Below are 16,201 nucleotides of genomic sequence, written 5' to 3'. Positions count from 1 at the left end.
CAGGTTTCAAATGTTTAAATGCCTTAAAGGTAGGTTAAAGGTGACTGATGCAGCACAAAAAACTGTCCATCCATGTTTCAAAAGGTTATGAGTAGAAAAGTCAAGTCACTTGTTTTACACAGCTCAATATGAAAAATCTTGTCTCTTGGGGCTTTACGTTCTGAACAATAAACCAGACACTCTATCCTCACTTTTAGACAAATGTTTGAAGTAAAGACACAAAGAATCTTCCAGGTGCTGGAAACCAACCTTAAAAACACATGATGTGGTTCATAGGTGTTAGGCTGAAACATGCAAACCACTGTAGAGTCAGTGGGATGTCAAAACAATATGATGAATTAGACGAGGCTTGTTATGGAATAACCGTAGGTAGGCCCAGGGGTATCGTGGGACTGGAAATGGAGGCCAAAGGAAGCACAAGGTTGTAATGTGAAATTATGAGATTAGCCCAGAAGTATGTTTTAGCGCTCACTTTGAATAGCCCTCTAAGCTCCGTCTTGGCCTTAAATGGGTCCATCCTGCGCTCCACACAGATGACATCATGATGTTTGCAGACGAGCCTGTTAAATGGCCTGTGCGTGTGCTGCCCTGATGTCATGTTAGGTGAATATACAAACCAGAGTAGCCCTTCCTTTGATGTCCACGCCGGCAACATGTGATTCCTATATTTTCTGCTCAGTTATTTACGACTCGTGGCGTGTGGATAAAGAACAGTTAAAAGATCCCTCTGCATTACCGAGCCCTCTGTGAAAATTGGACGATGAGTGGAACTTAATCCTTCAGGGAGCTTGAGAAGCATGAGTCAGTCAGCATGGAAAATTCACAATGTGATTTAAAAATTCTCCCTCGCTTTCGGAGCTTTGAGGAGAACACGCTATATGAGGGAGGGGCGTGCCGGCAGGAATGATGTCATTGTAGACTGTCAGAGGAGATCAATTGCCTCTGATTTGTCTCTTCCTGTCCTCTCCTCTCCTGTCTCCTCTCACAGGTTCATGTTAAAGTCTCAGTTCCGAAAGGCATAAAGTTTGTCGGCCACCCTGGAAAGCACCATCTTACCAGGAAGAAGTGTGTTGCTCCTGGAGAGGCTACGCCTACATCCATCGTGTTGTCTTTCACTGAGCTGGGGTCCGCAAACATCACAGGTAGTCAAGTCAATTTTATTTATATAGTATTACAAATTTGCCTCAAAAGGCTTTACAAAGAACCCCTTTGCCCCCAAAGACCCCCTTAAAAGAAAAGAAAAAACATTGATTCTTCAAAACTCTTTTCCTGCAGTACTAATTTGCTGCCAGCTGCTCTCTCTTGCTCTCTCTTATTTTTAATAACCTAATTATTATTAATAGTTACTACGGTCATTCTGCTGTTCACTGCGTCATCACTTTATAGCTTTGTTATAATTATCTTTTCATAACAAATTTTAAATTATATGCCCGCAATGTCAGTTTTTCCCCATGGGCCATGACAACACCATTTCATAGAATAAATTAAATAAATAACAATAGCTAAATTGAACAAAAATTAGGAATCTTGATTACTTTTTTTTGCTTTTGCCTTTACTGGAGATGGGCTGTTTAAGCATGAAAGGGTGAGAGAGAGGGGATGACATGCAGCAAAGGTCCACAAGCTGGAAGCGAACACATGACCACTGCGGCAAGGACATTGTCCCTGTACATGCAGCGCCCACTCTGCCCACTGAGCTACTGGGCACCCTGTATTCAATAATTATATATACATTTAAAAGCAATGTAAAAAGATTTCAACAAGGGGTGGAAAATGCCAGAGGCCCTATGATATGATATCATCACAACACTTTTAAGTCACAATGAAATATTATTGCGATTTTAAACATTGCAATTTATTGAGTATTACGATAACATATATTGCAATTAATTACCTTTTTCAACTGCAGATTATATCACCAAAGGCAAACTTTGTAAACTTTGTTTAATTCAATAAGATAAGGTTTTCAGTCTGTTCATCTCAATTAATCATTTTTATTGCAGCAAAATGTATCTAGTGGACTAAAAAGCAGTTAATTTGACTGACTGATTATTGAAGTAGGCTACCAAAATTTTTGTTCGCATTTGCAATATTAATCATTTCTATAACAAAAACATAGATACTTATGGCCATGCAAAATATCCCCAAACTATGCTGCATTGATTTTTTCCCTTACCCCTAGTTTTCATGTGATTTTCTCATGATATCATAAGGTCATATGACAGATTTCATCACCATTTGCCACTCTTTTCATTGTTGGTCTGTATAATAGCTCAAATAAACTGTTGTATTACTAAAATAAACAGCAGCAAAGCAGCTGCCAATTTACAGAAGTAAAGTAACTACAAAAATTTTCATATCAAGTATTTTTATATCCCATAATCCCAGAAAGTAGGCAGACACAGCCTGTGTTTTAAAGGTATGCTTCAAAGTTTTGATGTTTTGATGTTAATGCAAACAATACAGGTGAGACTGTGCTGTATCATGGAGAGAGCATTATTTGAATTCTTAAGTGGCAAGAGGTTTTTGGAAAAAAATAGCATCCTTTCAGAAGGACGTCTGTGCCCTCAGTGTGATGCCTTACAAAAAGGCAAGCCTTTGACTTAAGAGAGCCCTGCTGGCCAAGAGGCGGAGCTGTATGTGATCTGGTCACCCACCCAGAGTTACAAACAGTCCCCTCCAGAACGCATGTGAGAACAAAGCAGGCCGGCAGTGGGGGAGCAACCAGAGCTGTGCTGTGACACTCAGTGGCATGTTGATGAGTTTGCAGGTCACTGGCGGTCAATGGGCCCCCCATGGCCCCACTCCTAGTCCCCTGGCCCCTTGTGTTTCCCTCTCAGTACACACACACAAAGAGACGCCATTGGCACAGGGCCACAATTCCAATGTGCTCCCCAGCAAGAGAACTGGGAGTCCTCTTACAGACATGTTTGTCCTATGTCACGTATGTTGATGTCGACAAGTGACATGAGAGATATGGCCGTATCCAGGCATAAGTGATTTATATATGTATATATATGTGTATATATATAAAAAAATAAATCACTAATGTCGGGATATATACATACATACATATATACATATGTTTAAAATTCCATTATTTTTGACATTATTTTTAAAAATGATTTTGAAGTCCATATTGACAAGATGAAGCAATTCTTACCAAAGTGTCTCGACTGGGAAACAAATGAATGCAAAGAAATTTACTTATGATCTTGATTTTTACATTTATTTATTTCAAATCAGGGTGGCTTAAATAAAAGAGAGGGTGTGTCCAAAACACAAAATAGCAACACAAAATATTTTTAAAAATTGTTATGTTCGGACCTTAATCATATGTATGTAGTTAGACCGATTTGTAAGTACACAATATCACGAGCCTCAATATCCAGATTGTTTTTTTAGGGACCTCACCACTGCCTCGAGGTGACACTTCATACATTCTAGGCACTCAAAAGGGTGATATTGTGCTGTGACATAATTGAAGTGCTGATTCTTTTCTTTACCGCTTCGATAGCTCGTGCTATTGCCTACAGCGAACCAAGCTGCTGTTCAGATGGATTCCAGGCAGGCAAAACAAACAATGATGTGGACGATAGAAGGACCCCAATCGGCCTGGATTATGTTCGTAGGACTGTCCAGGTGGAGGTAAGAGAGCTGATATTGATCAGTGTCACTTAAGAGAGACTTGCATTCAATTTTGCATTTAATCAACATAAGGTTAGAATTGTGGTGAGATAATTTGTCAGAATCTTTTTTATGTTTTTCATGCATCCCCCTCATTCACTTTCTTTCTCATTCTCTTTGCAGCCAGAAGGCCTTCCCAGGGAATATACCTACAGTGTCTTTTTCTGTCCCAATGGTAAGTGTGGACATATTTTCCTGATTTCATATAATTTTTGATAATTTTTCAGGAGATGAATAGGAGATCACAGTTTTCCTGGTACAAGTGTCCCTAGTTACCTTTCTTAAATTGATGCATGCATAATGTCAGTGCACTGTGACTACTGCCAGTTTCCCCAAGCCTTAGTGTATTTCAAATTTCCATCCTCAGAGAGAATCCACATTTCCACTCCCAACAAGTACGAGTATCAGTATGTGAAAAAGCCGGCCAAGATGAACCAGTTCCAAGTGGCAGTGAAGACCCACAACGATGCCCATTTTGCCCTCTCTGCCAGCCCCCACGACAGTGCAGAGATGCTAGAGATCGTACTGGGGGGTAGGCAAAACACTCGCTCTTGGATCTCCTTGGGCAAGATGGGTGAGCCCCTGATCAGTGCAGCCACACCAGGCATCCTCTCCTGGGACGAGTTCCGCAGCTTCTGGATCAGCTGGAAGGGAGGCGTAGTACAAGTAAGGAGATAAAGAAACTGCAGAAGGAAGAGTTGTTTTGAAAAGTCAGTTCTTTCAATGTAAAACCCCCATCTGCAATACTGAGGATCTCATTGGTCACTGTGATAAATATAAGTATTGGTTTAGCAGAGGGCATCCCCTTGAAAGTTGAAGATCCAAATTATCTTTTTTTTGGTAGTAATTGTGCTGTGCAGTGTATTTCTGGGGATGTTTTGGTCCCCAGATTTTGCTGCGGAGTGAGCCCTCTTGACCTTTACGCTACTCTTTGGTACAAGCTGCTGCAGACACATGTTCGGCAGCAGCAAAGAGGGGGAGAGAGGAGAGAAAACATCTCTCTTCTACTGCGAAGTGGAAAATTTACAGCTTAGAGCAACCTCATACAATCCAGACTGGCTTTTGTTTAATATCTAGTGTCAGCAAAAAATGTTGCACGTTTCTGACCAGTCGTTAGTGCCGTTAGCTCGTTTATATTATTACGTGAATGCCGCTGTCACACTGAATGTCCCACATAGACTGGTAAAAAATTTAAAACTATATATGGAAAAAAAACATTGAATATTAGTAGTGAACCAAATCTGATTTGACTGACATTATTCAGAGTCTGGCACAGCCCTAGTTTAGTGTTATCGTTTGTAACTATATCTACTGTTTAGCGTGTAAACAGATGAAAGCATTGATTGATGAAATATCCTGCACTAACAAGTGCAACAGATTTGTGTTCAGATCATAAGCGGATCCTCCGACACAAAGAGAGGAGAGTGAAAAAGACTCAGCAGGCCATGGGGTCTGTGTGTTAGGAGGACTGGCGCCACTTTTACTGGCATGCCTTCCTGTAAGGTCACGCTTAACAGGCTGATGTCACTGAGGACACCCAGTGATCCATGGCCTGGTGCTCGCATGGCACTCTCCGGCTGGCACACTGCTCCCCAGCATTAGCCCCGCACCATTCACCAAAGGCAGCAGTTAAAAGCCTGTGTATTACAGCTCAATAGTATTCACTTGTTTTTTGGGGGACACTGGCATTTTGGAGCTGTGGGGCTTGGCCCTGCATGGTCTTTGGTTTAACGTGATTACACAACGATACTCTAGCAGCAGAGAGGAAATGTGCTCTACATGGGTCTGTTTGTATATTTGTGATTGTGTGTGGGAGGTGAGTGAATCACACTGGCATCAGAAAGACATTATTAGTGCTCGGTATGAGGGAGTCCAAAAAAACAGGAACCAGTTGCTTTCTAAAGTGTGTTCACTGATTTGTGTTGGTTTTTGTTGACCAAAATCTATTTCTGTTCCTGAGGTGTTTGCCTTCTGTCTGCATTATTCCCTCTAGGTTGGCCATGGTTTACACCCGTCCAATGAGTCAGTGATCCTCCAGTGGGCAGGCCAATTCCCCGGACAGGTTTGACTCTTTTATGACACTTATAGTTGCGGTAATTTTTATTTTTACAGATAGTGTAAATGAAAATAAATTGTTTGTTCATCCAGGTGCGTCACATAGGCTTCTCAACAGGCTGGGGATCAGTTGGGGAGTTTAAGATCTGGAGGAAGGAAGACTCTGATGAGAACCACAATGAGGCCTTCACTCTGGGGGTCCCACACAACATGGTGCCTGGATCTGAAAGGGCGACCGCATTCATGATTGGTAAACTTTTTTATGTGTGCATGCACATATGAATTATTGTGTGAAAAAACACTAAGTTATCTTTTACTTCCATTACACCACATCTTATCTACATACTTAAATAGGGTCTTTCCTATCCATAAATATTGATACTTTTAAACAAAAACCAAAAACCTATTTTTTTAGTCTGGCTTTTATGCAGTGTCATACTATTTTATGTTTTTTATGATTTTAAGGTTTTGCTTATTCTGTTTGGTAGATGCTATATGAATAAAATTTGATTGAATGATACATGATGAAAAAAAGTTTTAAAAGGCATTTAGTTCATTAATCTAAAATAAGACCTTAATTGAAAAAAGTCTTTTAAAAAAATTAAAAAATTACTTTTTTTGTGACATTGCATTGTAAAATCTCAATAACATTATTTCTTTAAAAAAAAAACGTTTTGCCTCTCAAATGCCAGATATTTCCCCCAAAAGTCCTATTTTATGTTGCAATCAACATTTGGGAAAAACTTTTTCTCAGTAACGGGCCACCCATTAGCTCACCTTGTAGACCAGGTAGCTCATCTACAAAGGGTATGTCTTTGCTGCAGTGGCTGCTTCCTCACCCCCTATTTCTCACCCATATCAGGTGATGTGATGGGGCCAACTCTTAATAACCTGGACAAGCTGTTGCGGCTGCCCTTTGGATGTGGGGAGCAGAATATGATCCACTTTGCCCCCAACGTTTTTGTTCTCAAGTACCTGCAGAAGACCAGGCAGCTGAGTCCTGAGGTCGAGAATGAAGCGACTGACTATCTGCTGCAAGGTAACTAACCTGCAACCTAATCACACTCTTTTACCAAACTTTTAATGTAAACTTATCCCAGTGGATTAAAGATGTGCTCCTCACTAAGTTTTAAAAATACTCTCTGTTGTCTTTACTGTAAGAACGAAATATAGAATTGAATTTACTTTTGATTTCTTGTCATTTTGAGCTTGATTTTAAGAATTTTCCTAATATACTCACTGTAATGTGGTTTGGCTAAGATGTCAGCAAAATGTTTCAAATGTAAAGATATTTATCGGAAGCTTACTTCATGTAATTTATCATCTTGGACTGCTTCTTTTGGACAAACCTGAATCAATGATCCAACATTTGACTCTGAAATGTGGGATCACCTTCGGTATCATTGATTCTACCTGTCTGATCCACTATTGAGATACCTGATGACAGGTTTACTCGAAGATGCGCTGCATTCCCCAAATCCTGCTGACCTACCTCCAATTAGCCAGCAGCTGTTTTTGCAGAAGAAACAAAAGCGTCAATTAAACTCTCTGTGCTGTGAATCTCTACAAGTCAAATCCCTTCTGGCCTGACTTCGCCCAAGTGACTTAATACTGAGCGGAAGGAATGTTTTCTAATTGTTGGCAAGTTGAATACTGTTTTGGGGTTTTCTGGAAACTACTGGAGGGAAGTTTACCTTGGATAATGGTTTTTGTTTGTGGAACTGTGGATTTCTCGACAGAGGAGCCTCGGCTTGGCTGGCATTAACTACTTTGGATCATGGAATCGGAACTTGAAGCCGGACGTCGTTACTCAGAGTTACCCAGACCAATCTGTTCTCCATCTCCTCTGTTTTCTACACTTACTCTCAAAAAGACTCACTCACCTTCAGTGACTCTTTCATTTTTTTCCCAGTATGCTTTATCAGAGACTATGTGAATTGATATAAAGAAGTTGTGACTCAGTGGAATCGGTAAAGGGACAGTTTGCCCCAAAATCAAAAATACATACTTTTCTTCTTAATTGTAGTGCCACTTATTAGCTACATTCTTTTGGTGTGAGTTGCCAAGTGTTGAGGATATCAACTGTCGAGATGTCTGCCCAACATGTTTTCACTCCAAAGTCGTCACATGGTGATTGTCTTATAGTGACTTTTCACGTCAACCTATGACATTTTAGGTATCCTGACTGCGTCAACCTACGATGTTCCGGGTTGCCGCTATGGTGGGATGACACGCCACAGTCCCTGTTGTCACACAACAACAATGGTTGGAATTAGGCACCAAAGTCTGGGATGGTTAGGTTTAGGCAACAGAGGCACTTGTTAAGGTGTAGAAAAAACACACACAGATGCATCCTCACAGGATGTGAACGCCGGACTCCTGTATGAAAGTTCATTGTCTGTGGGACCCATCCATCTTCTCACCCATATGCCCTGTTCTGTTATGTGGTTACCTAACCCATTTTCACTCCGAACTCATATCGTCATAGGTTTACTCTGCAAGAATACCTAAGCATGCATCTACTTCTAGTTCACCTACCACCACTGAGCTCGCTAAAGTTACAACACAGACGATGAGGACACCGTAAGGTTTTCATCTTGTACTATCACGAGCATGAGCCTCTTGTCCATGAGTTGATTCATGCTCCATTTTGTGTGGTGATTCGGTTTGTGGGTGTTGTTTGGTGTTGAGTTTTTCAAATGTATTTTTTGGCGCTTTGAGCACCCCAAGTCCTGAGCGCCATCCAATTCAAATATATCTGAGAATAAGCAGACATCTCTTTGGTTGGTAACTCCAACACTTTTCATCTCACACCAAAACAATCTAGATTATTAAATAGCACTGCTGGTAAGAAGAAAAATACGTGTTTTTTTTTATTTTGGGATGAACTGCTCCTTTAAAATGCATGCATAGTCTCAGGATCCCAGAAGAATTTGTTGTAGAGGTTTTATATCATTAAAAGTGGAAATGCAGCCAAAAGGCTGTAAAGTACAGGAACAAATGTACTATGATGTTTTTGAGCACTATATAAAAATACCAAATGAATGGCCAAAAACAATTTCAAGGTCAGGAAAACACCACGTTGCCCAGAGTTCAGTCTCACCTCGTTGCTCCTCATTTCCTGCCTGAACTTCAAAGATCACATGATGAAAGATGAAGCCACTTAACACCATGACACATTTCTAGAACATTAAATACAATTTACTTTAAAATCTACTTGTATTCATGGACACAGATAACCTGGAAAAGTTATGGAATTTCACATTCACATGGAAATAGTCAAAATAATTGAAAGTTTTGGAAAGGTCACAGAATTTTCTTTTGTGTAATAAAAATGTTACAGTAACCTTCTGTAGCTAACCGTCCACGTAATGTAACCAAACAGCAAATGTATTCCCTGTAGCTCTCAACATAACATAGCTCTTACATGCATCATGTGTGACTATTTAGTTTTGTTTACCACAACATAAGTTTCTTCATTTTCTCCCCTTGTTCCGCCTCTCCCCTCAGCTAGCTGAAATTGTGGTTGAATAGAGTTTGAATCCGATATGTTTGAAAAATGCCGGGCAATTGGGGAAAAGAAAACTTTTTTGTTTAAATTATAGGTTCTTGAAAAGTCATGGAAAAGTTTAGAATTTTTGTTCAGGAAAATGTGTGAGTTCACCTCTCATAAGTGTACATTTCATAAAACATGAGGATCCTATGAAATGCTTTGCTAGCAGTTGGCACTGGTTAATGTAAATATGTAAATAATCTTTAAGCTCATAGTGCTCTCCCATTCTTTATTCTTATCCAGGCTACCAGAGACAACTGACCTACAAACGGCAGGATGGATCCTACAGTGCCTTCGGAGAAAGGGATTCCTCTGGCAGTATGTGGTAAGTCATTGTAGGTGTAGCTGTTGAAGTTTATACAACTCATACCAGCCAGACTATGCTTAGCTGTATCCACATTCTTCAGCATGAACTGGGACATAGGTTGCTGGCCAAAGCAATGAAGTTTTTTATTAGCATCTCAGTACGCTGTGCTCAAATTAATCTATTCCTGTTGATGTGTTGAAATCACTGGTTAGTTTTTCCTCTGAGTGTTTATTTCATGTTTACACTCCCCGGGGGCAGGCAGGCAGGCACGACCGCCTCATGATATTTATAAAACTGAAATCAATGCTCTCAATGGGGAGCTCCACTGCTTGCATTTTAGGGCCCACGCACAATGTGCATACCTCTGGCTGATTTATGAGCTGAGGTGGGTATTATGATATTTAATAGAGCTAACGCTGTGAAACAGCAGGTTACATAAACGACAGAGAATCATAAACAAACTGCATAATTGGATCCCTGAGGTAGGCAAAGCTGTCAAGAGTTATTTGCAGTTAATCAGGGTTCATATCCGTGGCACTGAGTGGACCCATGCTGCTTTGGCCCCGCAGACGAGCTCTTAATGCCACTATTGGAGACAGTGTTATAAGTTGTCTGGAGCCACTTCACCAAATGGTTCTCTACTTTTTTTTTTGACATGGCTTAGAAAGTAGCAGACGAGCATGCATCTTAATGACTCACTACCTGGGTGTAATTGGTAACATTAAACTGCTATGGAAACCTTGAACTCTTCCCGTGATGACTGCGGGAGGATATGAGGATGTAACAAGCAGTGGTTTGGAGTTTTCCTTGGCTGCCCAAGGCTACAAGTGTGGGTTGCGTGGGCACAACTTCGATGGTGAACCTTGAGTAAACCTGCATCAGACACTTTATGAATCCATCAACAACACACTTGCATCCAAAACAAGCCCGACTTTTGTTTTAGTTCCAGAGTTCACGAGTAGAGCAGTACATTTACTGCCTGCTTAAAAGCAGCCGTAATGCAGTGTTAATGTATTCCAGCTTGTAAAAATGTATCAGAGTGGAAATTGACAGGATCTAATGAAAAGATTGAACATAATGACAAGGGCTGGCAGTGGTTGGTTTGGTGTGCAGCATTGGCCATCTGTGGTGCCAAGGCTGTTAACACGGTACAGAGTGGGCTGACAGTTCACTGACTTAATGTAGTTCAGAGGCAGGGAGACACTGATGAGGAATGATGGGGCCGACAGAGGATGTTTTTAACCACTTCTTCCTTTTTGTGTTGAATGAGAACTACCCCTGGTTTGGCAAATACATCAAGACATACCAACATTGTGGTTGGATGCAGGTTTGTGGAGACATGCATAGGTTTCTATTGCCATTTAGGGCTGCCCCCTGAAATCTGGAGATTGGAATCATCAGTTGGAGACCCCTCAGTCGACTGAGATAGCCTCAAGTCGAGCAATTGTGGGGTTTTTTTTGCTAGTAAATGTGCTATGCAGTGTTCTTCTGGGGATGTTTTGGTCCCCAGACTTTGCTGCGGAGTGAGTGTTCTTCACGCTCACGTTACTCTTTGGTAGAGGCTGCAGTGGATTTAGGAAGAGAGACTTTTACCATGGGCTCTTAGAGAGCATTATTTTTTCTCTTCTGCTTAGAGACGGAGAATTTGCACCTACTTAATACATTACGGTCTCTGGCTTTTGTTTGATATCTAGTGTCAGCAAAAAATGTTGTGCATTTGTGAAGTGTTGTTATCGTAACCCTGTTCAAACTGTAAAACTTTATATGGAAAAACAAAACAAATTGTCAACTATTCACATTGAACAGCTGAATCTGATTCCACCAGCATAATTCTTAGTCCAGTACAACACTAATTGTCATACTAAAGACTTTTCATTAACATTCATTCCCTAACCACTGGCCCCAGCTTGAGTCCTTTAAACCGTAACTATTACCTTAATTTCAACATTAACCTTGATATTCACACCTTTAGATTTTATAATCATTAAAACAATACACACGACATCCCAGCCCCTCATTCTCACTGTATACCTCAGCCCTACTGCCCTTACACTCTTTCATAAACCTAGTTGAAGACAACTTTCTAAAGAAAGCCCTCAAGCATCCGTATGTTCTTCCTGACAGAGAAATCTGAAGTCATGGGTAATCTAAAAAAAGTTTTTAAGGACCTTGTCAAAAGTGTGTTGCTCCCTCCTTCTCCTAATTATTGTTAGCAGTGGGGCAGTTCTTTTTTTTTCTTTTCATTTTCTCTGACAGTGTCAGTCCTTGGCTCTACATGTTGAGGCTGGCATGGCATTTGTGTCTGCCCAGAGACAGATCTGACAGCGTTAGCAGGGTTGGGGGGCTGAATACCAGAGATGGAAAGAACTGATATCGGCTGCTGTATTAACTCAATATCTATTTCCAGTCCTGTGCCAAGCTAGCAAGCTAATCTTTCTTTCTTTCTTTCTTTCTTTGCCATAGCTTGGCTTTAGAGCTGTTGCCTAGGTGTTTATTTGTAAAAATAAAGCCTTAGTCTATATGGTCATTGAATATCAAGTTAATGTGGGCTTATCACAAAGCTGTAATCTACAGACAGTCGGCAAAAGTAATCATCACACTTGAAAATCTAGACATATCCACCAAATAGTAAAAGAGACTTGATCAACCACATGCCGACATTTGCCAACATTTTACTATTTTATTTTAATCAATCAAATCATATTCACCGGCCACAAGGCAGATATCCTTAACCCTAAATCCTGTTGGCATAATCTGGCTCATCTAAATTGAAGTGATTGACCTCAGGATGCTTTCACAAACAAGACACAAGCAACGTCTCAATAGCTGAAGGAAAAACAGTTAAAAGTCCAGTGTGTAAGACCTAGGAGAATGTATTGGCATCTAGTGGATGCAAAGAAATGCAAAATGACCACAAAGAGACGTAAAGCGACCAATAACAAATGCAAAATGACCCCAAAGAGACACAGAAGAATCACAATGACACAGATATAAAACAACCTTGAAGAGCTGCCCAAGAACCCCCAAGAGAAGCAAAAAACCCTACACTCACAAAGAGATGCGAAAAATAACCCAAAGAGACGCAAATGCACTCAAATATGTGTTGATATGTGTGATATGTTTTGTTTACCATAACATTCGTTTCTTTATTTTCTCTCTGCGTTCCCTCTCTCAAATTATGTGTGAATACAGTTTGAATCTGATGTGTTTGAAAAATATAAGTAGGGCAAGAGGACAACATTTTTAATATGGGTCCTTGGAAAGTCATGGAAAAGTTTTTGAAATTTGACCATGAAAATGTGTGGGAACTCTGTGAACTGCTCATCCTAAGGTAATGAAAACACCGTGATTCTTATTTTCAGGTGATTATGCACTAAAGAAAACATAGTTATTGCATTATATTCCTTTCTGCCAATATATTCCCCTAAATCCTACACACTGGAATTTTAAACATGAATGAGGAACACTTTTTCAAAGTCCAACTCATAACATTCCCCTTTGAGCTTGTCAACCTAGGCTTTATCATGGAGCACTCCCATGTATTGTCTCTTGTTAACCCTCAGATCTACCCTTTGAAGTACACAGCTGGATAAGTGTAGTTAAGAGAGGGAATCAGGAAGTAAGAAAACAGGAGAAAGAAAAAGGAAGGGGGATAATCAGGAGAGGGTGACCCCGGCCAAGAGCCGAGGAGTGGAAGTGAGCATGTCTAGTGCTTCCTTCCCCAAACTAAATCATATTTACACTCTCCAGTACCTTTCCCCGGGGCCTGACGTTTAAAGCCAGTGACACAATATTACTTAACATTATAAAAATTCCAACAGGCTTGTGGCTTTATCCCTCGTTTTGTCTCTGCGGAGAAATAACATCCAGGTTCCAGCCGGGGAAGATTTAGTGTTTCGCTTTATGAGAGCAAAGTTCTTTTTTTCCTACTCATCTCCCCTGGTGCTCTTTCTTGGATCGTGCTCTTGCTTATGAGTTGTGAGCACTACTAAGAAACTAGAGTACAACCTGTTTGTTTATTTCTTCATTTCCATTTTGTGTTTCTGTCTTTTTTTTTTTGTGGTAAGCAGCTTGCCTCATCCTGTAAGTCACTTGTGGTCAGGGGTGCTGTAATGGAATGTGTTGCTGTCACTGAGGCGTTGTTGGCCAGAGACTGCAGCTCTCGACCACTACCGGGAGGTCTGTTGTTTATGGATGAGTGTGTGTTTATTAGCTCAGCCGTGTCCCCCAGGGCTGACCTTGGCCTTTCTCTGTGGTTCCCCTGGTCCTTCTCCACCGTGGCCCACTAAAACCACGGCTCATAAACTTCCAGTTGCACTCCCAGGCCAGCCAGATTCACAACCTTCGTCCCTGGGATCCGTGTTTGTATAAGTTGCGGAATGCTTTTGGGGAATCTCCAACATACATGCACAAAGATACTTGATTGGCCTGTACAAGATTTCACATTCTCAAGAGCACAGCTGCCGCATCCTGTAGTAATGATCAAACCCCGCCGCACCCATCTGCTCCTCACTTCCTTTCTTTTTTCCATTTCCTCAGATCCGTCTATACATACCAGTCCCTCTATCTTTGACAAAAACATCCCTCCATCTACAGTCCTCTCTATCAGCCCCCCTCCTCCCCTGTTGACAGATTGAAAGAGTGTGACTGGTTGGGAAACGTCTCACTCTGATGAAAAAGTGATTGCAGTCAAACTTTTGATTGTTTTTTCTTGGATTTGCCTGCACGTTACAGCGAATCTTAGATATATCTCCCCTCTTATCTCTTTCTCCTCATTCATCTGTATTCATCTCACTCCTCCACCTCCGTCTCTTCTTCCCTCAGGTTGACAGCGTTTGTGCTCAAGTCCTTTGCTCAGTCTCGGGGTTTCATCTTCATTGACCCAGAGGAGCTTCGTGCAGCCAAGTCTTGGCTCATCAAACATCAGCGAGATGACGGCTCCTTCCCCGCCATGGGACGCATCCTAAACAAAGACCTGCAGGTAGGCTTGTGTTTTGTTGAGGCTGAGGTTAAAATCAGGAAGAGCAGGAACATTTTCAAACCCAAGTCAAGCCCCCATAGCTGCCCCAGAGTTTACATCATTTAATGGAATTAGTTATTTGATCAAATCTGTGAGTTTTACAAAATGTAGGTCTCTGCGATGTGATATTAAAAGCATTTACTTTGAAGATTTTCAACAAGCTTTGTATTATAACAATGTTGGTAGTATGTGTAAATGAACTATGGTAACCCTCCCTCCACCTTACCGGTGTCCAGATCACCCTGCTCCTCTCCCAGCTCAACTCTTCCTGATGATCCATTTTGCAGCAAACTTCGCTGGCTCTAGGGCTGTCTCTCAAACTACATTTCACTTCCGCATGTTCGTATGCCAGCTGCTGCAAACACAAGGAGTATAAAGCAAAGACCTCAAGGGAGAGAGACCCACCTCACTCCTTCTAGTGATGACTAAACTCAAATCAGATAATTAAATGAAGCAGACATATAAACAATGATTCTGTAAATGTATTACCTTTTTAATGCCTAATGTGTCTTCAGAAACATATTTTGTTGCAGTTTGGCTGTAATTAGAGATGATTTGTTATCAGCTATAGTCACCATATTGTTTCCTATGGATGCACAAGATTTAGTTTTTTACAGATATCTGATATGCTGATGTATAACAGTTCATTTGGCCAATAATCAATACCATTAGGCTGATAATTGATACTGATATCAATATATCCACCTATTTCCGCACCTAATTTTAGTGATCAAGTCTCTTCTGTAGTGGACTTAACATCTTATTATGCATATTCTTATCGTGATGGGCCACCAGCAGATGGAGACATGAAATACAATGCTTTTAAATTTATTTTATATATTTGAGTTCATTTAAAAGCAGATATTAGCTCACTGCAGATGATGCGCAGATATTATCAGCATGTAGTCCAATTCCGATCATTTAAAAGCCAATATTGGCTGATACCGATGTCGGTCCGATATTATCTTGCATCCCTAGAAAAAACAGGCAAGCTTGCATTATGTTACCCACCAGCAGGAGCAGTTATTAGTCCAGTGTGGCACAGTTCATTCTGGTAGTTGTAGGTTTTCTACCTCTAAGCAAAGAAAAATGCCACAGCCCCTTTTCTCTGTTTTCTCTGGCACCATCTTCAAAAGTATTTACATCTTTCTACTGCAAAGACAGCCTTGTTTGCAGTGAAATACTTTTTTAACTAAAGGTTTATGCTTTTCTCCACAGGGAGGTATCCATGGGAAGATATCACTTACAGCTTATGTGGTAGCAGCTCTTCTGGAAACAGGAATAACAACAGAGGTAAGCAGCCCAACAAAACAGCATTTCACTGCAGTCTGTGCCACTCCATCAAAGCTACTGCTTCGTGCTGAGCTAAACAGTGTTCAGATGTTCCACTTTGCCTAATCTATAGATGCACTGGTGTAAAAAATTGACTCATAGTGTCAATATGTTGAAAAGAGCAAGTCTTTTAGTCTGTCTGTCCCACTTGAACCACTTTACTCTCGTAGCCCGTTCTACCAGCCTGCTGTGAATTTAAGTACAGGTCGTGTGTGGACGTATCGCTGCATTCCTGATAGTTGTGAAG

At 40.8% G+C, this 16,201-nt stretch overlaps 1 protein-coding gene across 2 annotated transcripts in view; it reads left to right on the top strand.

Moving 5' to 3' along the window:
* The window catches only part of cpamd8 (C3 and PZP like alpha-2-macroglobulin domain containing 8), a 59,754-nt gene that overhangs the window by 19,039 nt on the left and 24,514 nt on the right, over nt 1-16,201 (top strand). For both annotated transcript variants that reach the window (XM_042483645.2, XM_042483644.2), the window contains exons 21-30: nt 989-1,142; nt 3,518-3,648; nt 3,811-3,862; nt 4,055-4,353; nt 5,681-5,749; nt 5,836-5,992; nt 6,605-6,781; nt 9,539-9,620; nt 14,427-14,583; nt 15,841-15,915. In XM_042483645.2, coding sequence (XP_042339579.1) covers nt 989-1,142; nt 3,518-3,648; nt 3,811-3,862; nt 4,055-4,353; nt 5,681-5,749; nt 5,836-5,992; nt 6,605-6,781; nt 9,539-9,620; nt 14,427-14,583; nt 15,841-15,915 — 1,353 coding nt within the window. The remainder of the gene's footprint in view (nt 1-988; nt 1,143-3,517; nt 3,649-3,810; nt 3,863-4,054; nt 4,354-5,680; nt 5,750-5,835; nt 5,993-6,604; nt 6,782-9,538; nt 9,621-14,426; nt 14,584-15,840; nt 15,916-16,201) is intronic.

This window comes from Plectropomus leopardus, chromosome 5 (genome assembly GCF_026936395.1).
Source record: "Plectropomus leopardus strain MGB_pleo_1.0 chromosome 5, ASM2693639v1, whole genome shotgun sequence".
Classification (NCBI taxonomy): Eukaryota; Metazoa; Chordata; class Actinopteri; order Perciformes; family Serranidae; genus Plectropomus; species Plectropomus leopardus.
Note: the sequence above shows the minus strand (reverse complement) of the source record. Positions and strands in the feature narration are given on the sequence as shown.